The sequence below is a fragment of the Salmo salar genome, chromosome 23 (genome assembly GCF_965601325.2).
Source record: "Salmo salar chromosome 23, fSalSal1, whole genome shotgun sequence".
NCBI classification, from domain to species: Eukaryota; Metazoa; Chordata; class Actinopteri; order Salmoniformes; family Salmonidae; genus Salmo; species Salmo salar.
In genome coordinates, this window is record NC_138313.1 from 36,380,450 (window position 1) to 36,405,082 (window position 24,633).

General features: G+C 43.7%; 1 protein-coding gene across 2 annotated transcripts in view; it reads right to left on the reverse strand.

Annotated features, from left to right (window-relative positions):
- Positions 1–16,350: 16,350 nt before the first annotated feature.
- Positions 16,351–24,633, reverse strand: part of LOC106584496 (fibulin-1) — a 44,184-nt gene continuing 35,901 nt past the window's right edge. For both annotated transcript variants that reach the window (XM_082968079.1, XM_014169869.2), the window contains exon 17: positions 16,351–17,308. In XM_082968079.1, the coding sequence (XP_082824205.1) occupies positions 17,169–17,308 (140 nt within the window). In that variant the 3' untranslated portion in view covers positions 16,351–17,168. The remainder of the gene's footprint in view (positions 17,309–24,633) is intronic.

The following is a 24,633-nucleotide window of genomic DNA, read 5'->3' on the forward strand; positions in this document are numbered from 1 at the left end:
AAGCAGACCACTGGCTATATAAAGCTGTATAATCAGACCACTGGCTATATAAAGCTGTATAACCAGACCGCTGGCTATATAAAGCTGTATAACCAGACCGCTGGCTATATATAGCTGTATAACCAGACCACTGGCTACATAAAGCTGTATAATCAGACCACTGGCTATATAAAGCTGTATAACCAGACCAGTGGCTATATAAAGCTGTATAACCAGACCACTGGCTATATAAAGCTGTATAACCAGACCACTGGCTATATAAAGCTGTATAACCAGACCGCTGGCTATATAAAACTGTATAACCAGACCGCTGGCCATATAAAACGGTATAACCAGACCACTGGCTATATAAAGCTGTATAACCAGACCACTGGCTATATAAAGCTGTATAAGCAGACCACTGGCTATATAAAGCTGTATAACCAGACCACTGGCTATATAAAGCTGTATAACCAGACCGCTGGCTATATAAAGCTGTATAACCAGACCACTGGCTATATAAAGCTGTATAACCAGACCGCTGGCTATATAAAGCTGTATAACCAGACCGCTGGCCATATAAAACGGTATAACCAGACCGCTGGCTATATAAAGCTGTATAACCAGACCGCTGGCTATATAAAGCTGTATAACCAGACCGCTGGCTATATAAAGCTGTATAACCAGACCGCTGGCTATATAAAGCTGTATAAGCAGACCACTGGCTATATAAAGCTGTATAACCAGACCACTGGCTATATAAAGCTGTATAACCAGACCACTGGCTATATAAAGCTGCATAACCAGACCGCTGGCTATATAAAGCTGTATAACCAGACCGCTGGCCATATAAAACGGTATAACCAGACCGCTGGCTATATAAAGCTGTATAACCAGACCGCTGGCTATATAAAGCTGTATAACCAGACCGCTGGCTATATAAAGCTGTATAACCAGACCGCTGGCTGTATAAAGCTGTATAACCAGACCGCTGGCTACATAAAGCTGTTTATCAGACCGCTGGCTATATAAAGCTGTATAACCAGACCGCTGGCTACATAAAGCTGTATAACCAGATCGCTGGCTATATAAAGCTGTATAACCAGACCGCTGGCTACATAAAGCTGTATAACCAGACCGCTGGCTATATAAAACGGTATAACCAGACCGCTGGCTACATAAAGCTGTATAACCAGACCGCTGGCTATATAAAACGGTATAACCAGACCGCTGGCTATATAAAGCTGTATAACCAGACCGCTGGCTATATAAAGCTGTATAACCAGACCACTGGCTATATAAAGCTGTATAACCAGACCGCTGGCTATATCAAGCTGTATAACCAGACCAATGGCTATATAAAGCTGTATAACCAGACCGCTGGCTATATAAAGCTGTATAACCAGACCGCTGGCTATATAAAGCTGTATAACCAGACCGCTGGCTATATAAAGCTGTATAATCAGACCACTGGCTATATAAAGCTGTATAACCAGACCACTGGCTGCATAAAGCTGTATAACCAGACCACTGGCTATACAAAGCTGTATAACCAGACCACTGGCTATATAAAGCTGTATAACCAGACCACTGGCTATACAAAGCTGTATAACCAGACCACTGGCTATATAAAGCTGTATAACCAGACCACTGGCTATATAAAGCTGTATAACCAGACCACTGGCTATATAAAGCTGTATAACCAGACCACTGGCTATATAAAGCTGTATAACCAGACCACTGGCTATATAAAACTGTATAACCAGACCACTGGCTATATAAAGCTGTATAAGCAGACCACTGGCTATATAAAGCTGTATAACCAGACCACTGGCTATATAAAGCTGTATAACCAGACCACTGGCTATATAAAGCTGTATAACCAGACCACTGGCTATATAAAACTGTATAACCAGACCACTGGCTATATAAAGCTGTATAAGCAGACCACTGGCTATATAAAGCTGTATAACCAGACCACTGGCTATATAAAGCTGTATAACCAGACCACTGGCTATATAAAGCTGTATAACCAGACCGCTGGCTATATAAAGCTGTATAACCAGACCGCTGGCTATATAAAACTGTATAACCAGACCACTGGCTATATAAAACTGTATAACCAGACCACTGGCTATATAAAGCTGTATAACCAGACCACTGGCTATATAAAGCTGTATAACCAGACCGCTGGCTATATAAAACTGTATAACCAGACCACTGGCTATATAAAGCTGTATAACCAGACCACATATGGGTGGCAGGTAGCCTAGTGGTTAGAGCCTTGGGCCTGTAACCGAAAGGTTGCTAAATCGAATCCCCGAGCTGAAATCTGCCGTTCTGCCCCTGAACAAGGCAGTTAACTGTTCCTAGGCTGCCATTGTAAAATAAGAATTTGTTATTAACTGACTTGCCTAAAGATGAAGGTTAAATAGAAAAATTTAAATAACGCTGTATAACCAAACCAGTTGCCATATAATGCTGTATAACCAAACCTGTGGCTATATAAAGCTGTGTAACCAAACCAGTGGCTATATAAAGCTGTATGAGCAAACCAATGGTCATGTGACCAGTGTCTTCCCACACTCGGTGCACTGGTCAGAACGTGCCTGGGGCAAGGTGCTGTGTGTGGTCCTTTGGTGCTCCCAGGACAGTGCAGTTGTCCAATGGAAACCAGTGGCCAAATACACAACGTACGCAGAAATGTAATAACACCTTCTCAAGTTCAGAAATCATATTTTGAGGAATATGTAGACAGACATCTGACCACACACTATAATACATCAACATTTTAATTTCAAGTTTGTACCTGTTTCCATGTCCTTGTTAGAACAGTAATGTTGCTCGTGCTCTACAGTGTAGTCATATGTAATAACACCAATGCACATTATTTACGACATAGCAATTGCTAGGATATGACAAGTTTGTTAGATAACCCTTAAATAGATACTCAATTACGGTCTTTCACCGATGTTAAATATGTCTTATAAACTTTTATTACTAGTTGTATTGCTACAATGAAAAATTTGAAATAATAAAGCACTCAATGTTATGGATGGTTTTGCTGTTTTCTAGTCTGAAACCCAGGAGAGTTTGGCAGGGGATCTGCCTCTAGTCATTGTCTCAGAGGAGAGGAGGAGAGGGCAAGGTACGGGCTGTTTCATCTTGTGCGTTCTCCAACCCTGCGACGCACAGCGAGTCTGCTCTTAATTGTGGTGTAGAAAACATCAATGAGACTCATTCTATTCTTAATTTTGTCCCCACAGACAGACACAAAACGGGTACAGTAGTTTGTGCAGACTGCATTTTCCACGAGAAACCAGACACGAGATGAAAAAAAGCTATGTACAATGTCATCACACAGGCATTTGAGAAATACCAAAAAGTCTGAGTTTTATAAAAAAAAAAAACATCTGTGAGCACAAACAAATGTGGAGCACAAACATGCCTTTTTAATTGAGATGGCAGATGTCCCCGGTGGGTCGTTAGGTGGGGCATCCCAGCCAGGCTCAGCCAGGAGGCCAGGGAGTGGGTCTGCTGTGGAAAACAAATCTGTGTCTGGAGCGACCACGACCCTTCATCTCTGTCGCTGCGTCTCACAGACTGGGTCTGGGGTTGGAACCCACAAGACTCAAACAGAAATCACTTGGGTTTTGGGGGGGATGTTGTTTACCCAGTTCATCATGGTTGTTGTGTTTGTCTGCCGCTGTCTGAGTTGTAGACACCCAAGGAGTGGTTTCTGGTGACTTTGAAAGTGAGGCCCCTGTAGAACCCAACCTGTAATCCTAAATTACTTCAAATGAACCAGGAGTAGATGGGAAAGTGCATTCATTATGAAAAGGACTAAACAAGGAAAACAACTTCAGGAAGTAACTTCATCATGATCTAGACCTAGTAGCTTAAAGAACCACAGTGGCTTGAGGAATTTCCCTGGGCGTAATGGATATAGGCTATAAGTAAGAAAATAAAGTCAGTTGGTTTCGGACTGTTGTGCTTAATTCAGCCAGAGGGGTGCAAGAAAGGATCCAAGTCTGCCTTGAAGTTCCGGGCTCGCCGTGGTAACGTCGTGGTAATAGGATCTCCTGTTTAATCGTTTACTGCAGCGGGGGAACTGAGCGAGCGGTTTCCATTCTCCAGCACTGCTGGTAAACGTTTGTCCCAGTGACCACAACAAAGGAAAGACAAGTTGGGTGGGGGGCTCGGCCCAGCGTTCCCCCCAGTGTGACTGTGGATAGGGGCTCAGGGTTCCCCCCAGTGTGACTGTGGATAGGGGCCCAGAGTTCCCCCAAGTGTGACTGTGTATAGGGGCCCAGAGTTCCCCCAAGTGTGACTGTGGATAGGGGCCCAGAGTTCCCCCTAGTTTGACTGTGGATGGGGGCCCAGAGTTTCCCCCAGTGTGACAGTGGATCGGGGCCCAGAGTTCCCCCATGTGTGACTGTGTATAGGGGCCCAGAGTTCCCTCAAGTGTGACTGTGGACAGGGGCCCAGAGTTCCCCCTAGTTTGACTGTGGATGGGGGCCCAGAGTTTCCCCAATGTGACTGTGGATCGGGGCCCAGAGTTTCCCGCAGTGTGACTGTGGATCGGGGCCCAGAGTTCACCCAGCATGGAAGGGGATCTCAGGAGATGATGGTTCATTGGGTCCCACAGAGTCCAATAAACCCTTGCTACCCACAACCCTTCACCACTATCAGCTATCCTAGTTTAGACTAGACATCCCTCGGCTCGCTACAAACCAAGCCCTGGCCTCTGGGTAGTGTTCTGACATACTAGTAGTCTGGTGGTTATAGTGTCTGAGGACTTCCCAGGTTTCACCAAGTTTACAAGCTTAGGCCATAATGTTAGCTATTTTGATGGTCAGATTTACGTCGACAGGTATTCCACACAATTCATTGTGGTCTCTCTAAAACATACTCTTACATTGTTGAAAGAGATAAAGTGTTTTGTTTATGTGGCCTGAAAAGGATAGAGCAAAAAAGGATCAGTACATTCAATCACACTGGCAGCAGCATTCATGCTCCCCACTTCAATGCTACTAAAGATTATAAGAGCCATTTCCTTCCCTTTGTTCTCACAACGAACAAACAGCTCAGCTCAGAACACTGTGACATATATTTCATCATGAACCGGCAATGGAGGCCACTGCACACTTGAGGTAGGAAACTTTGTTCCTTTGTTGAAAGGTGGTGTGTAGGGGGATCGGGGTGAGGCTGAGCTATTAGAGTCCCTAAATCAACAGGGGGGTTAGAATCCCCAGATGGACCGACGGATGGCAGCCAACGTTTGGGTGATGGAGTGGCATGGACTGCACCGTTCCCTGGCCAGCGGCCACCTTTTGACTGTAAAGGTTAACCATTAACCACGCTCACTTTGTGCAAACTGATACCAAAACAAAAACATATTGATGGATTTCCCTTGCACCCATTATGAACAAAGAACAGACAGGCATGCTTTTCAAAAGCAAATGTGGCGCATAAATAATTATGCAGCAATAGTGGGCCATGTTTTTGTTTTCAGCTTTTGAGCAGAAATTCCTCATGCCTATTTGCCAACTTCAAAGGCCCTGCATTCATTAATATCAGAGACGACCTCATCCTCTGTCTCTGTGTGGTTGCCGGAGAGCTTAATAAAGACATTCTGATGCACGGAGTGAAACTAAATGTTAAGCAGTCAAAGATCTAACAATTGCAAAAGAAAAGATGGAGCGATGGGAACTCTGACTGTCATTAATGCTAAATATTTAGTTTCTGACGCCCTAAAACCCTTCCCCTAGGGATATTACTGTTGATGCCTGTGAACTATTGAGTAACCCTTTGAGTCTTGATTCAGAAAATGAGGGTCTGTTAGGGTGTATACTGAGACAGTGGTTTGGAACAATAGCATACAGATGTGTTGTTATGATCAGAAACTTCGCCTTAGGATACATCTTTACACTCTTAGAAAAAAAGGGTTCCAAAAGGGTTCTTCAGCTGTCCCCATAGGATAACCCTTTTTTGGATCCAGGTAGAACCCTCTGCGGAAAGGGTTCTACATTGAACCCGAAAGGGTTCTACCTGGAACCAAAAGGGTTCTACCTGGAACCAAAAATGGTTCTTCAAAGGGTTCTACTATGGGAACAACAGAAGAACCCTTTTAGGTTCTAGATTTTCAAAGAGAGTAGATATAATGGATTTGTTCATATTGTTTTTCTGGATATAAGATATTAGATTGTTAGAAATTGCTGCTTATGATGTGTGTGTAACAGCCCTACCGTGGATAGACTGCCTCTCCTATGCAGTGGGATCCTGTGTCATTAGGCCTATGTTGACAATAATAAAGATAACCTTGCTTTTTGTAACCCCTCTATTAGAGAGAACTCACAACAGTAAATCACAACATTACAAAATCTTGATAGACGTGAGAAATGTATATGTAATAAAAATCATCAAATCATGACACTGTCTTTTTTCACAACCAGTCCCTTGGTGTGAAGTACAGTGTGTCCACCGGCGACCATCACCCGTCATCGTCCTCTCTCTGTATACAAAACAGGTCATTCATTCTGCCATCCCCTAGCTTTAGCTGAAATGACAACCCTGTTAACTTCCATGGGTATAAACAGAGTGTGTGTGGATACGTTTGAAGCGTGGCTGAAATTAAGCCTTCCCTCTTATCGTACTGCCTCGTCAGTTCAAGTGCAGGTTATTATTACCGCAGCCATAGGTCTGGTGAGTGATTTGGTAAAGAATTACTGGGTGTGATTCCAGTCCGTCAGTATAAAGTGCTGATTGCCAGTGTCAGGCGCTGTGGGCAGGTGCTGTAAATTGTAGTTCAAGACAATGACACGCCTGAGACCAGTTATCAAAACATACAGTGTGTAATGGTTTCCTTGTAACCAGATGCCAAAATAGGACCTGCATGGTGACTCCCAGAGTGTGATGGAAATGGCACCATTTTTTTATCCGAGCCCCACAGGTCCTGACCAGAATTTGTGAACTATATAGTATACGGGATAGGGTATCATTTCAGACACAGCCCAAGTGTTCCAGGGTCAAAGGTTGACAACGCCAGCCCTATCCCTGCGTGGCGGGCCTTCTGAGGCATGAGGACATGTGAGAGAGCACAGTGGGTCCGCAGTGGGAGGACAGTAGGGTGTGTGTATGCAGCCTCAGACAAAACAACACACTGACAGACATAGCAAACTCTACAGTTGTTTTCACTACACGGAAAACTTAAACTTTTAGGATCAAGAGGTCAGTGATGTCAGGGGAGTCTCAGTCGAGGCATGGCAGGGTGTCGCCATAGCGTCAGGGTTTATAAGCACTACTCTCATAGGATTCCTCAATGGACAAAGTGCAAATACTTACATTGCTCTCTGCTGTAGTGGGGCTAATGCTTTATTTTCCTGTCCAAAGATTACAGTTGATCAAAACCTATTCAATATATTGAACCTTGACTTTTGACTCAGCAGTCTTGTAAGGTGACGCCTTGTTATCCAGCAACTCACAGTATCCTTGGCGATAACTCTGCAGTTGTGAAACTGTAAATGTTTTCTGTATCACAGATCAATTGAACCAAAGATGAATATTTACATACTGTATAGTCGATTTCATTTAAATTCATAATTTTAAAAGTTTACAATGTGACCTTTATTTGACTGTCAACCTTGGAATGGGCCTCTATGCTGCTTTCCTGAATGCTGTTGATACAACCCCCCCCCCCACACACACACACACACACACGCACACACACACACACACACACACACACACACACACACACACACACACACACACACACACACACACCACACACACACACACACACACACACACACACACACACACACACACACACACATATATAAGAATAGGCCTTTCACATTTTAAGAACCCAGGCTACAGAGAAAAAAAAGGCTTTGGAGGAATTTTTATAATTTTCAACAGACAGCCCTTTTGAAGTGGCATTTCCCATTATTGGCTATTTACAAACCTCGCAGCCAGTATGTCATTTGGCACATGGTTATTTTCTTCAATAAACAATGTGCTTTTATTCTTATGAAGAACACATTTGTTTTAAATGTCACCGCGAGCAATAAAAGCAGAATAAATACGCATCCGTAATAAATAAAGTCATGCTAAAGCCATCCATCCTCTCACTCCATCATCCCATATGAAAAGAGCCACTTTACAACCTGATGTCACTATCTATGTTAGGGTTGCTCACAACACTATGTACCACACAGACCATCTCCCATCCATCCCTCCCTCCATATGATATGCATCTAGTTAAGCCCCGCGAACGTCACTGTGCGTCTCTCCTCACAAAATAAGGAGCAGCGATATTCTGTTCTTTTCAGGAGCTACAACAACAGAGAGACTGTGCTCTGAATTTTCATGAGTCCGGCACAACTCCCTACTCCCCGATGTGATTGATCCAGTGTGTACTCTGGCATCAGGGTGAGTTCAAGGTTGTCGGATGGTTAAGTCAGGAGCAGTAAGTTATGGAGGGTCACAACTCGGGTATTTTATGTTGTTCTTTGGGGTCAAGGTGGATCCCAGTGTCTAATTGATCCACTGTCTATAACTCAAAACCACAAAGCATTTCATTGATCACATGAGAAGCGATATTGGGAGTACCACGTCCGGGCTCCATAAAGGCCTGAAGAAAGGAATTAGCTCCATTTGTATTGAGTTGGTTTACCATCATGGTAAAACAGTTCATTCCTGGTGACAGCAGAAGACTGGGGTTCAGTGTGGCTCAGTTGGTAGAGCATGGCGCTTGCAACGCCAGGGTAGTGGGTTTGATTGACAAGTATGACAAACGTATGCACTCACTGCTGTAAGTTGCTCTGGATAAGAGTGTCTGCTAAAGGACTGAAATGTAGACAGTGTGTTGTGTTGTATATGTCTGCCATCTATTGGACAACTGTAGAAAACCCATGAGAAGATGGGTGAATTGTATGTGCTGTACTGTTTAGTTAGATTGAAATTGATCTGTTGGGGGACTTTTACTCCAATCAGTCAACTCAGGTGTTATACTTACTGTAAATTAATCCAGGTTTACAAAGCTACATTTCGTAGTAGATACAACCACACGGAATTAGGGCATCATATCACTGGGTGTCAGTCACTACGCAAAAGTGTCCAAAGTTGTGAGCAATATATCTGAATGAGCTGTCAACCAAATGCCTTCTTTTTTAAATCATAACAATTAACCTGTCATCTTCAGAATGGATGAAAAACTACTGTAAGGTCTAGTAACTGAAATATAGATGAGGGCAGGACATTGGCATTCTGGTAGTATCCATCTAACAGCAACATTTTTGTGTTTTCTGTAATGAGAAACAGTGGTTTGCAATCTTGAGAAAAAATAAAGAAATACCCCAACATTTATTAAAAGAACTCACTTATATCCTATAACATGTGTTGCTGTGGTGGCCAGGGTCGGTCGCCAGGAAAAAGCGGGATCAGGCGAGTGCAGGAGTCAGCCCTAGCACGTGTCTCCCTGGGCCCTTGTGTCTGTCCTGGCTCCTGCCTCCGCCTTTCTTCCTCCACTGAGCCCTCCAGACCGGGCATCAGGTCACCTCAGCCCCCGCGCCTCTTCCTCTCTCCTCTATGAGCCAGACACCACCATGACCACACACAGAAAGCCCTGACCACCACAGTGCCACAGCAGAGTACACAAACAAACAGGCCAAACCAGTCCAGTCCACACAGGTCTTCCCTGCTGCTCTGCTCCCCTGCCATTATGTCAACTCATCAGGCCCACGGCCCATGCTAGCTGGTTAGTCATAGGATCTTCGTCTTGGCTTCGCAGAGGGAATCTGGCAAGAGATGTTTGCTCATTTGTCCCCACACATGTATGTGGTTTTGTAGTGCAGCAGTGCAGGGAGTAGGGACTGCTGCCCCAGCCTTTCTTACTGTCCAGACTATTCAGCTTGTTGGAATCTATCCTGTCCTCCTCCTCCACATTATACTCTGTCCAGTACCCGCTGTACAGCCTATTATACTGTACATGTTCGGCTATACTCTCTTGCAGTCCATCTACACAATGTGTCTGTCCAATGCGTAGTCCTTCAAATAGTCCCCACATCCTTTAAATAGTCCCCACGTCAGACGGTTTGTAATGTCCTTCCAGATTGGCTAAATGCCTCTACCTCTGTGGGCACGTCTTTATAGCTTCTTGTGTCAACCATTTTGTTTCACTGTGAAGCCGCTGGTCCAGGGGAGAGGGAAAGTTACACACACACACCTTGGCCGCGGTCCAAACATGTAAAAGACACACCCTCCTCCACTTACCCTCGCCTTATCCCCTTGGGGGAATCCCCGTGGCCATATTTGCTGCTTGTCCAAACCATTAACCAAACAAGGGAGATTGGCAATGTCAATCCCTCAGCCCTCGTTTTTGATCGAGAGGGCGAGTGTACTATTATGTTCACTCCGGGGGCTGAAACGCCCAGTAATTCAATTTGCAATGATTGTACATACGCTAAGAAAAGTCAGCCAAAACTTAATACCAACATCAAGAAATCAACATACAAGTGTGAGTAAAAACGAATGTAAATAAGTTGGAAATTGTGGTACTAATGCACGAGTGCACAAACACATCTCGTAAAAGTAATATGATGTTTTTGTTTGGTTAGCTTTTGGAAATTGTAGAAATAACACATTTTCCTTCAGATGATCCAGCTAGGCAGGCTAACGTCATCTAGCTAGCTATTTCCTTTACTAGCTATCATAGAGCAGACGTATATATGAATAATTATATAGCTAATTTAAGTAGACATATGATCATATCCCCCAAGGTTAATTGTATTGTGTTCTGTGTACAACATGGTCAGGAGAGGAGACCAAAACCCGCATTAACCTTCGAGCAGCAAATGAGAAGTTGTTCACAGGGAAAAGGAATGTTGAAAGCTGGGCTGGGAGTTAGTGGAAGAGTGGGATGGGAGTCAATACTAATAACTTCAAATTAAACTTTTAACACAATAACTAATAAGTCATGGATTAGCAGTGCGCTATAGTAACCAGGACCCGGTTTCGCTTCCCTGCCCTGTCGTTTGTTACACTGGTGTCTGAAGTGGGATGGTAGCCGTGAGCCACGTTACAATTTTCACCAATTGGTGCGATGCGTAGGGTGTTTGCCTTTTATGCCAATCGACCCGGGTTCGCTTGCCTGCCTCGAAGTTCCCTAAAATATAATATTTGTTCTGTTTGTTAATATGTATGATTAATTAATATGTGCAAATGCTTTGTCATTATTTACAGGACAATTGTTCAGAGGATGGTGCTGGAGGGAAAGCTCACAGGTTGGCAGGCCTCAAAGAAGTGGGAGAATTTAAAGAATAAGTACAAGGTAATAAACATTGGATGGGTCATGGAAACCTTAGTGTAATTGTAATGTCATTGTTGTTTTATAATCTGCTAAACTCATTGCTTTTGTTCTCCAATATTATTGGTTCAATTAATAAAATATTGAACCCAACTAAGATTCTCACTGTAAGTTACAAAGTTACATTTAAGAGAGGCCACTGCTGAGAACTGGAGGTGGATTAAACTACTGCACGAGACAATTGGAGCAAGGGCCTCAATTTCACCAACTGTCCTGATTGCCTCGTGCATTGTAGGTCCCTCCACCTCAGCAGCAACAAGAGGTAGAGCAGCCCCCCCTGGCCCTCCCCCCAGGCGCCAGGGAGATCCCAGCAAACCCTCCCCATCTACCCCAGTGCAGCACGACAAAGCATCAGATGATGCAGACAGCCCCAGCACCTCAACCTCCAAGCACGGAGCCCACATAATGTACACCATTACGGTTAGGGAGAGTGAAAAGGATGAAGGCGGATCACATGCCAGGAAGCCCAAACAGAGAGGCTCATAGGTGTCCTCTACAAAATGGCATATACAATGTAATGCAAAATGTAATGTAAAGTGTTGGTCCCATGTTTCATGAGCTGAAATAAAAGATCCCAGAAATGTTCCATATGTACGTATAAAAAGCTTATTTCTCTCAAATTTTGTGCACAAATCTGCCAAGATAATCCATCCACCTGACAGGTATGGCATATCAAGAAGCTGATTAAACAGCATAATCATTACAGAGGTGAAACTTGTGCTGGGGACAATATAAGGCCACTCTATAATGTGCAATTTTGTCACACAACACAATGCCACAGATGTCTCAAATTTTGAGGGAGCGTACAACTGGCATGCTGACTGCAGGAATGTCCACCAGAGCTGTTACCAGAGAATGTAATGTTAATTTCTCTACCATAGAATTTGGCAGTACGTCCAACCAGCCTCACAACTGCAGACCACATGTAACCACGGCAGCCCAGGACCTCCACGTCCCACTTTTTCACCTGCGGGATCATCTGAGATCAGCCACTCGGACATCTGATGAAACTTTGCACAACCGAAGAATTTCTGCACAAACTGTCAGAAACAGTTTCAGGGAAGCTCATCTGCGTACTTGTCGTTCTCACCAGAATCTTGACCTGACTGCAGATCAGCGTCACAACTGACTTCAGTGTGCAAATGCTCACTTTCGATGGCCACTGGCATGCTGGAGAAGTGTGCTCTTCACAGATGAAGCCTAGTTTCAGCTGTACCGGGCAGATGGCAGACAACGTGTATGGCGTCGTATGGGCAAGCGGTTTGCTGACGTCAACGTTGTAAACAGAGTGCCCCATGGTGGCGGTGGGGTTATGGTATGGGCAGGCATAACTACAGACAACAAACACAATTGCATTTTATCGATGGCAATTTGAATGCACAGAGATATCGTGAAGAGATCCTGAGGCCCATTGTCATGCTATTCATCCTCCACCGTCACCACACACCACGGCCCCGTGTTGCAAGGATCTGAACACAATTTCTGGAAGCTGAAAATGTCACAGTTCTTCCATGGCAATCAATAGCCTGATCAACTCTATGCGAAGGAGATGTGTCGCGCTGCTGAGGCAAATGGTGTTCACACAAGACACTGACTGGTTTTCTGATCCATTTTTTTAAGGTATCTGTGACCATCATCTGTATTCCTAGTCTTGTGAAATCCATAGATTTATTTACATTGACTGATTTCCGTATATGAACTGTAACTCAGTCAAATCTTTTAAAATGTTTAATGTTGCATTTATATTTTTGTTCAGTGTGATTAATGCCATTATCACTCAATCAATCAAATCAAATATCACAAAGTGCTATACAGAAACCCAGCCTAAAACTCCAAATAGCAAGCAATGCAGATGTAGAAGCACGGTGGCTAGGAAAAACTCCCTAGAAAGGGAGGAACCTAGGAAGAAACCTAGAGAGGAACCAGGCTCTGAGGGGTGGTCAGTCCTCTTCTGACTGTGCCGGGTGGGGATTATAAGAGTACATGGCCATTAAGGCCAGATTGTTCTTCAACATGTTCAAACGTTCATAGATGACCAGTAGGGTCAAATAATAATCACAGTGGTTGTAGAGGGTGCAACAGATCAGTACCTCAGGAGTAAATGTCAGTTGGCTTTTCATAGCCGAGCATTCAGAGGTCGAAACAGCTGGTGCGGTAGAGAGAGTCGAAAACAGCAGGTCCGGGACAAGGTAGCACGTCCGGTGATGCAGGGCTTTTCTGTTCATTATTTTCTGTTTACTGTCCTGCAAACACACACACACACACACACACACACACACACAATTGACTGTATACATACAGTACAATAAAATTATTTTTGATATAGAATTGTTAATAACGCGTTAAAGTGTTTAATAGGAAGTACTTTTTTTTATGTGTTTAAACAACTAGTTTCCTTATACTTTATGTAAATCATGTTTTGCATACTGTAAGTGCCCAAACAGTTTAGGGAAAGACCTTTCCTGTTTCAGCATGACAATGCCCCCATGCACAAAGTGAGGTGCATACAGAAATGGTTTGTCGAGATCGGTGTGGAAGAACTTGACTGGCTTGCACAGAGCCCTGACCTCAACCCAATCGAACACCTTTGGGATGAGCCAGAACTCATCGCCCAACATCAGTGTCGGACCTCACTAATGCTCTTGTGCTGAGTGGAAGCAAGTCCCCGCAGCAATGTTCCAACATCTAGTGGAAAGCCTTCCCAGAAGAGTGGAGGCTGTTATAGCAGAAAAGGGGGTACCAACTCCATATTAATGGCCATGATTTTGTAATGAAATGTAGCAGGTGTCCACATACTTTTGGTCATGTAGTGCTACATGGTCCATACCTTTCTGTATGGACCTTGGTTTGTGCACGTGGGCATTGTCATGCTGAACCAGGAAAGGGCCTTCGATCAAACTGTTGCCACAAAGTTGGAAGCACAGAATCATCTAGAATGTAATTGTATGCTGTAGCATTAACATTTCCCTTCACTAGAACAAAGGGGCCTAGCCCGAACCATGAAAAACAGCCCCAGACCATTATTCCTCCTCCACCAAACTTTACAGTTGGTGCTATGCACCGGGGCAGGTATCGTTCTCCTGGCATCCGCCAAACCCGGATTCGTCCATCAGACTACTAGATGGGGTAGCGTGATTCATCACTCTAGAGAACACGTTTCCACTGCTCCAGAGTCCAATGGCAGCAAGTCCAGTCGATGCTTGGCATTGCGCATGGTGAACTTAAGCTTGTGTGCGGCAGCTCGGCCATGGAAACCCATTTCATGAAGCTCCCGACGAACAGTTATTTTTCTGACGATGCTTCCAGAGGCAGTTTGGAACTTGCTAGTGAGTGTTTTATGGGGTACACTTTTCAGCACTCAGAGGTCCCGTTCTGTGAGCTTGTGAGCCCTACCACTTCGCAGCTGAGCCATTGTGGCTCCTAGACGTTCCCACGTTCCCACAATAACAGCACTTCCAGTTGACCGGGGCAGCTCTAACTGACTTGTTGGAAAGGTGGCATTCTATGACGGTGCCACATTGAAAGTCACTGAGCACTTCAGTAAGGCCATTCTACTGCCAGTGTTTGTCCTTGTAGATTGCATGGCTGTGTGCTCGATTTTATACACCTGTCAGCAACGGGTTTGGCTGAAATAGTCAAGTCCACTAATTTGACGTTGTGTCCACAAATTTTTGTATATATACTGTTTCTCCCCCCTCCTCCTCGGTACCTTTAGAGCTGTCAGTGTAGACAGGCTTTTATCCTGTAGATGGGCTGTGATCCTGTAGACAGGCTTTTATCCTATAGATGGGCTGTGATCCTGTAGACAGGCTTTTATCCTATAGATGGGCTGTGATCCTGTAGACAGGCTTTTATCCTATAGATGGGCTGTGATCCTGTAGATGGGCTGGGATCCAGTAGACGGGCTGGGATCATGTAGACAGGCTGGGATCTTGTAGACGGACTGAGATCCAGTAGACGGGCTGGGATCCTGTAGACGGGCTGGGATCCTGTAGACGGGCTGGGATCATGTAGACGGACTGGGATCATGTAGACAGGCTGGGATCTTGTAGACGGACTGAGATCCAGTAGACGGGCTGGGATCCTGTAGACGGGCTGGGATCATGTAGACGGGCTGGGATCCTGTAGACGGACTGAGATCCTGTAGACGGACTGGGATCCTGTAGACGGGCTGGGATCCTGTAGACGGGCTGGGATCCTGTAGACGGGCTGGGATCCTGTAGACGGGCTGGGATCCTGTAGACGGGCTGGGATCCTGTAGACGGGCTGGGATCCTGTAGACGGGCTGGGATCCTGTAGACGGGCTGGGATCCTGTAGACGGGCTGGGATCCTGTAGACGGACTGAGATCCTGTAGACGGACTGGGATCCTGTAGACGGGCTGGGATCCTGTAGACGGACTGAGATCCTGTAGACGGACTGAGATCCTGTAGACGGGCTGGGATCCTGTAGACGGGCTGGGATCCTGTAGACGGACTGGGATCCCGTAGACGGGCTGGGATCCCGTAGACGGGCTGGGATCCTGTAGACGGACTGGGATCCTGTAGACGGGCTGGGATCCTGTAGACGGACTGGGATCCTGTAGACGGGCTGGGATCCTGTAGATGGGCTGGGATCCTGATGGATGTCCCTCCTTCCTCCATTGTCTTTGAAGCATTTGGAGGCTCTGCCTGGGCCTCAGCCACACTGATGATTACAGCCTCATCGTTAGACAATTACTGACATCTGCTCTGTTCCACTGCTCTGTCTCATGTCCATTAGCCTGACATAGAGGGAATAGAGTAGAGACCCCTTCTGGTTCAGTGACAAACCTAATTGGGGATGTGGTCCCTGGTTCCTATGTACCCCTCCTCTCTCCACCGACTCCCCCTTTTTCAACACTCTCAACCAATGTACCCATAATGAATTTTGTCCCACTTTCCCTCCAAACGTACACAAGTTAAATTCATCAACCAATCTGAAGCTTTCACTTACCAACACACAAATAAAATGCTTCACAAATAAAAACAAGATGGTTTATTTAGTACCGAAATACCTTTCGCAATGTATACAATAAGAAAGTGAAATGTAATACACATCATTACTCATGGGTTAGTGTTACATTCAATTGTTGAATCCTCCAATGGTTTTTCACATCTCCATGTCTACGCATGCACTTTCAATTCACAATCACATTCTATAGTCTTGGGCATGACAGCATGCTTACATTATATGATACAGTTTATGAGTCTTCACATCAAGTTCTGTAGGCCAGATGCATGCATCCACTCATGGCTTGGCTTGTTACATCAACTTATATTACAGGTAAACTTACTGGGAAGTGCTTTAGTGTCATACAATAACAAAAGCAACTAAGCAGCTAGTGGTCTGTTTATCTTCATCGAAAAGGAACGAAAGTTAACTAAAGTTAGTAAAATGTGTGTTGGTTGTATCAGGAAATCCCTTTATTGGACCCTCCAATGGTATTCATATCCTTTTAGTTATACACCTAAATAATCTTCATTTTCTCCTCCATGCACTCAGCAATCTCCTTTCTCTTCATGCTAGGAGGGTAAAGTTATAGGACTGTGGTAATACTGTGTGGTAGTAGTGTGTAAGTGGTAATACTTTATGGCTATGTGTGGTGGTGTTGGTCGTACTGTGGTAGAACTGTGTGGCTATGTGTGGTGGTGTTGGTAGTACAGTGGTAGAACTGTGTGGCTATGTGTGGTGGTGTTGGTAGTACTGTAGTAGAACTGTGTGGCTATGTGTGATGGTGTTGGTAGTACTGTGGTAGAACTGCGTGGCTATGTGTGGTGGTGTTGGTGTGTGTCCTGTACTCAGAACCAGAACTCGGAGACGAAGATGTGGACGCTGACGATGTTCCGATGAGACACCACCCCAGAGGTGACGTAGTTCATAGCCAGCTTCAATACCATGTTCAGTGGGCCAATCAGAGGCTTCACTTGTCGGACCACACCTAAGGGAGACAGAGGGATAGTCAGAGAGAGAAGGGTACCAAAGGTATTGAAGGAGGATGTAAAGAGTGATGGCTCACCATCAAATTAGAATAATCAAACTATTTTATTTAGCTAGCAGTCGTCTTTACAGGGGATAGGAAACATTTTACGGGGAGTAGGAAACCTTTTACAGGCGGTAGGAAACATTTTACAGGGGTAGGAAACATTTTACAGGGGGTAGGGATCCTTTTACAGGGGGTAGGAAACGTTTTACGGGGGTAGGAAACCTTTTACAGGGAGTAGGAAACGTTTTACGGAGGTAGGAAACCTTTTACAGGGGGTAGGAAACCTTTTACAGGGGGTAGGAAACGTTTTACGGGGGTAGGAAACCTTTTACAGGGAGTAGGAAACGTTTTACGGAGGTAGGAAACCTTTTACAGGGGGTAGGAAACCTTTTACAGGGGGTAGGAAACGTTTTACGGGGGTAGGAAACCTTTTACAGGGGGTAGGAAACCTTTTACAGGGGTAGGAAACCTTTTACAGGGGGTAGGAAACGTTTTACGGGGGTAGGAAACCTTTTACAGGGGGTAGGAAACCTTTTACAGGGAGTAGGAAACGTTTTACGGGGGTAGGAAACCTTTTACAGGGGTAGGAAACATTTTACAGGGAGTAGGAATGACAAGTGGTGGCAGGGATGGATGGATATTGTTTTCTTCTCATCATGTGCAGCAGTACTATTATTGGAATCTAGTGACGTGCTGCGCTCGTATACCATGATTTCTACAAGCACAGGTGACATTCAGGTCCAACATCTGTGACATGGGATGTTTGAAAAAATCCGTTGGGGTAGTTTGACAAATATTTTGTTTGATTTCCATCGCTTCATGTACAGCCTTTGATGTTATTGATCATACATTGTTACTGAAGAAACTCACTTGCTACGGCTTTACATCACCTGCCATCACATGGTTGGAGAGTTATTTATCCAATAGAAACCAGAAAACGTTCTTCAATGGAAGCTTCACTAACATCAGATATGTACAGTGCGGTGTCCTTCAGGGCAGTTTCCTTGGGCCATTACTCTTCTCTGTTTTCACACATGATTTGCCACTGGTCTAACATAAAAGCTAGAATGACTATGTATGAGGATGATTCCACACTCTACATTTCAACACCCAAAGCCAGTTAGCTCAGTGAAATAAAGAGTTACAGTCAGTATCAGAATGGGTGATTAAAAATAAACTGGTCATAAATACATCTAAAACTAAAAGCATTGTATTTGGTTCAAAACATTCTCTAAGACCTAAACCTCAACTGGAGTTGTACATAAAGGGTGTGACCATTTGAGCAATTTGAGGAAGCTATACTCCTAGGCATAACATTGCATGGTCAATTAACATGGTCAAATCATATTGACAAAGTTGTTGTGAAGATGGGGAGAGGTATGTCCGTTATAAAAATATGCTCTGTGTTTTTGACACAAAATGAACTCTACTAGTTGTTCAGGCTCTGGTCTTGTTCCTTGTTGATTATTGTCCAGTAATATGGTCTAGTGCAGCAAAGAAAGACCTAGCAAAGCTGCAGCTGGTTCAACACAGAGCAGCACGCCTTGCATTTAACTGTACATACAGACCAACATCAACAACATGCATGACAGTCTTTCCTGGTTGAGGGTTGAGGGTTGACGAGAGATGAACTGCTTCTCTTCTAGTTTTTTATGATAAGTATTACTGTGATGAAAATTCCAGATTGTCTGCATAATCAAATAACATACAGCTCAGACACCCATACATACCCCACAAGACAGTCCTCAAGTCCAAAACGAACTAATGGCAAAGCACAGTATTATACAGCGCCATGATCGCATGGAACTCCCTTACATCTCTAATTACTCAAGAAAAACAGCAAAATGACCTTTAAAAAAAAAGAGTTAACATTTCATGGAATGGCAAGGACTGTGAGGGGACGCACAGAGACACTCTAACACACATTATTTGTTAAGTTGTTTGTATATCAGTGTATCAGTGTTTTGTTACTTGTCATGTTGTGTGTTTTTTGTGGACTCCAGAAAGAATAGCTGTTGCTTCTGCAAAAGCTAATCAGGATCCAAATAAACCAATAAACCTCGTATTATGAGAGGAATGTCAAACCTCTTCATGTGAATCTGGCTTTTAATTCTCTCCTCCATCCTTCTCTCCCTCTATCCATCCACCCGTCCCCACCTTCCTCCTTCCACCCTTCCCTGGAGGACAAGAGAGAGAGCGAGAGACTCTCCTGTCACTGTAACAACGTGGGGAAAACACACCACGACCACTGCGGACTGAGACCCAAGAATGACCGAATGCACATGGAATTTGTTGGAAGCTCTTTTTAAGTGAACATGCGATTACAGGGTGAAAGAACGACACTGTTTATCCAGGCTGTCAGCGGGCCCTTTTCTCTGTGGAGGGCTGGTGACATTTCAGCTCAGTCTTGTTTGAACAGCCATCGTCCAGCGTGCAGCCAGGCAGCACAATCACTGCACTGTCCTTTCACTGTTTTCACTGTTGTCTTTCTCTCTCTTGTTCTCTCTCTCTTGTGCTCTTTTTTCTGTTTCTCACACACAGGGAGACAGGTATTAAATGAAGTAGGTATTGGTCTCAAAGTACTAAAATAAATTGAATGCTATAAAGTCCATCAAAACTACAGCACAATGAATCATCTTAAATTAAATCAACAAGATGTCACGGCATCATTCAGTGTGATCCATGAAATGCCTTTGTACCACATTGTCATAAACCAGTGAGAGACATTTTGTCATGTTCACCACAGGGCAAACTATGATGATCAAGTGTGAGCTGGTTTCTGCAAAATGTCCTCTGGGATGGACACTGACATGGTGTGATGCTAGAATCAAGATCCTCTCTCCCATTCTTTTCTCTTCTCCTCTCTTCCCTTCTCTTCCTGAGGGGGCCTGCCTGATGTTTGTGGCACCATCTTTGTGGCCCGCGAGGGTAAATTAGTCCCATGTGTTGGATGATGGGGAGCGGAGCAGTCTCAGTCACGCAATACAGCCATGGAAGCAGGCAGGCATTCTTTCAGGGATCCATCTTTAGGATTCAGTTAGAGGAGCTCAACCAGAGTCAGTCTCACTGAGCCTCCCCTCTTCCCTCACCCGTCTCACAGTCAGTCTGGATCCCTGCGGCCACACAGAAGATTCCAGAAGATTCCAAGAGATAAACGCCTGAAGAGTGTGGAATAGGACGCTTTTTACTAGGGTTGCCCCCTTGTTTTGGTGTTTTGGGACTCTGTTGCATAGTGACACAGGGCTGAGGGGCTGAAGGGAGGGGGATGAGGGTTTTATTGTTTCCAAACCGTCAGCACCATCAGAGAGGAGAAACCTCTGCATGAACTCAATGACAGTAATGTTCAGAAAAATAAAGGACATGGAAAAATAGATTGGGGCTTTGCATATGAAAAAAAATATGATCATCACTAGCGAATGAAGGTGCCATGCTGATCGGTAATATGGCGCCATATATTCACTCAATACAAAGAGATCATTCGGACATAAAGTTGACTGAGTTTGGGAGTTTTGGTCCACTGCATGTGAGTAGTTGACATACAACAAGATATACTACCAATGCAATATATGCACTGTGTGAGATGCCTGTGAAGCAACAGAGTTCATAAAGTTCAAATTCGTTCATGTAACTTCGAAGTCAATCAGTTCACAGAAGACCCAATGAAGATGAGCGAGGCGAACAAAATGAAACATATCATTATAAATACAGTATGGAGCACCACAATATGGCCTGGATCTCCCAATAGCCCTGTTTTATTGGGAATGGAGCGATGGTTTCAGATCATAAATGTGACCCGAATCCAATCGAGGCTCTAGATGTTTTCCATTACAGGGGTCAGCTGGGGCCAAGTTCGCTCCTGCCGCAAACAATGTCTCACGAGGACAACGTTTCAATTCAAATCAGAGGGACAAACAAGCAAAAAAAAATCATAATTTTTAATTTCCATTATACAAAGATATACAGTTGAAGTCGGAAGTTTACATACACCTTAGCCAAATACATTTAAACTCAGTTTTTCACAATTCCTGACATTTAATCCTCGTAAAAATTGCTGTCTTAGGTCAGTTAGGATCACTACTTTATTTTAAGAATGTGAAATGTCAGAATAAAAATAGAGAGAATGATTTATTACAGCTTTTATTTCTTTCATCACATTCCCAGTGGGTCAGAAGTTTACATACACTCAATTAGTATTTGGTAGCATTGCATTTAAATTGTTTAACTTGGGTCAAACATAGCCCTCTACAAGCTTCCCACAATCAGTTGGGTGAATTTTGGCCCATTCCTCCTGACAGAGCTGGTGTAACTGAGTCAGGTTTGTAGGCCTCCTTGCTTGCACACACTTTTTCAGTTCTGCCCACAAAATGTCTATAGGATTGAGGTCAGGACTTACTGATGGCCACTCCAATACCTTGACTTTGTTGTCCTTAAGCCATTTTGCCACAACTTTGGAAGTATGCTTGGGGTCATTGTCCATTTGGAAGACCCATTTGCGACCAAGCTTTAACTTCCTGACTGATGTCTTGAGATGTTGCTACAATATATCCACATCCTTTTCCTCCCTCATGATGCCATCTATTTTGTGAAGTGCACCAGACCCTCCTGCAGCAAAGCACCTCCACAACATGATGCTGCCACCCCCGTGCTTCACAGGTGGGATGGTGTTCTTCGGCTTGCAAGCCTCCCACTTTTTCCTTCAAACATAACGATGGTTCTTATGGCCAAACAGTTCCATTTTTGTTTCATCAGACTGGAGGACATTTCTCCAAAAAGTACGATCTTTGTCCCCATGTGCCATTGCAAACCGTAGTCTGGCTTTTTTATGGCAGTTTTGGAGCAGTGGCTTCCTCCTTGCTGAGCGGGTTATGTCGATATAGGACTTGTTTAACTGTGGATATAGATACTTTTGTACCTGTTTCCTCCAGCATCTTCACAAGGTCCTTTGTTGTTGTTCTGGGATTGATTTGCACTTTTTGCACCAAAGTACGTTCATCTCTAGGAGGCAGAACACGTCTCCTTCCTGAGCGGTATGACGGCTGCGTGGTCCCATGGTGTTTATACTTGCATACTATTGGTTGTACAGATGAACGTGGTACCTTCAGGTGTTTGGAAATTGCTCCCAAGGATGAACCAGACTTGTGGAGGTCTACCATTTTTTTCTGAGATTTTGGCTGATTTCTTTTGATTTTCCCATGATGTCAAGCAAAGAGGCACTGAATTTGAAGATAGGCCTTGAAATAAATCCACAGGTACACGTTCAATTGACTCAAATTATGTCAATTAGCCTAACAGAAGCTTCTAAAGCCATGACATAATTTTCTGGAATTTTCCAAGCTGTTTAAAGGCACAGTCAACTTAGCCTATGTAAACTTCTGACCCACTGGAATTGTGATACAGTGAATGATGAAAGTGAAATAATCTACCTGTAAACAATTTTTGGAAAAATTACTTGTGTCATGCACAAAGTAGATGTCCTAACCGACTTGCCAAAACCATAGTTTGTTAACAAGAAATTTGTGGAGTGGTTGAAAAACGAGTTTTAATGACACCAACCTAAGTGTATGTAAACTTCCGACTTCAACTGTACAGTGACAAGAAAAATAATGTGAAACCTTTGGAATTACCTGGATTTCTGTATAAATCGATCATCAAATTTGATCTGATCTTCATCTGGGCGGCAGGTAGCCTAGAGGTTAGAGCATTGGGCCAGTAATCAAAAGGTTGCTAGATCGAATCCCTGAGCTGACAAGGTAAAAATCTGTTGTTCTGCCCCTGAACAAGGCAGTTAGCCCACTGTTCCTAGGCCGTCATTGTAAATAAAACTTATTTGGGATCGGTGCACCTTCAATGGGACTGTTGAGCTAACGTAGGCTAATGCGATTAGCATGAGGTTGTAAGTAACAAGAACATTTCTCAGGACATAGACATATCAGATATTGGCAGAAAGCTTAAATTCTTGTTAATCTAACTGCACTGTCCAATTTACAGTAGCTATTACACTGAAACAATACCATGCTATTGTTTGAGGAGAGTGCACAATTTTTACCATAAAAAGTTATTAATAAACAAATTAGGCATATTTGGGCAGTCTTGATACAAAAGTTTGAACAGAAATGCAATGGTTCATTGGATCAGTCTAAAATGGTGCACATACATTGTTGCCATCTAGTGGCCAAAATGTATATTGCATGTAGGCTGGAATAATACATTATGGCCTTTCTATTGCATTTCAAAGATGATGGTACAAAAAAATACAAAAGAACGGTTGGTTTTTTCATTGTATTATCCTTTTACCAGATCTATTGTGTTATATTCTCCTACGTTCCTTTCACATTTCCACAAACTTCAAAGTGTTCCTTTCAAATGGTACCAAGAATATGCATATCCTTGCTTCAGGGCTGAGCTACAGGCAGATAGATTTGAGTATGTAATTTCAGGTGAAAATTGAAAAAAAGGGGCGGATCCTTATTAACTGACTTGCCTAGTTAAACACAGGTTAAGATAGAAAATATCTAAGTCACAACAATAGACAAACACAGTGCGCTTAAACTAATATTTTTCTTGTCTATATTGAATGCATCATGTAAACATTCACAGTGTAGGTTGGAAAAAGTATGTGAACCCCTCAGCTAACCTGGAGTCCAATCAATGAGACGAGATTGGAGATGTTGGTTAGACCTGCCTTGCCCTATTAAAAACACTCACAAAATTTGAGTTTGCGATTCACAAGAAGCATTGCCTGATGTGAACCATGCCTCGAACAAAAGAGATATCAGAAGACCTAAGATTAAGAATTGTTGACTTGCATAAAGCTGGAAAGGGTTACAAAAGTATTTCTAAAAGCCTTGATGTTCATCAGTCCATGGTAAGACAAATTGTCTATAATTTGAGAAAGTTCAGCACTGTTGCTACTCTCCCTAGGAGTGGCCGTCCTGCAAAGATGACTGCAAAAGCACAGTGAGTGCTCAATGACGTTAAGAAAAATCCTAGTGTCAGCTAAAGACTTAAAGAAATCTCTGAAATATGCTAACATCTCTGTTGACGAGTCTACGATACGTAAAACACTAAACAAGAATGGTGTTCATGGGACGACACCACGGAAGAAGCCACTGCTGTCCAAAAAAACATTGCCGCACGTCTGAAGTTCGCAAAAGAGCACCTGGAAGTTCCACAGCGCTACTGGCAAAATATTCTGTGGACAGATGAAACTACAGTTTTGTTGTTTGGAAGGAAAAAAAGGCACAGCACACCAACATCAAAACCTCATCCCAACTGTAAAG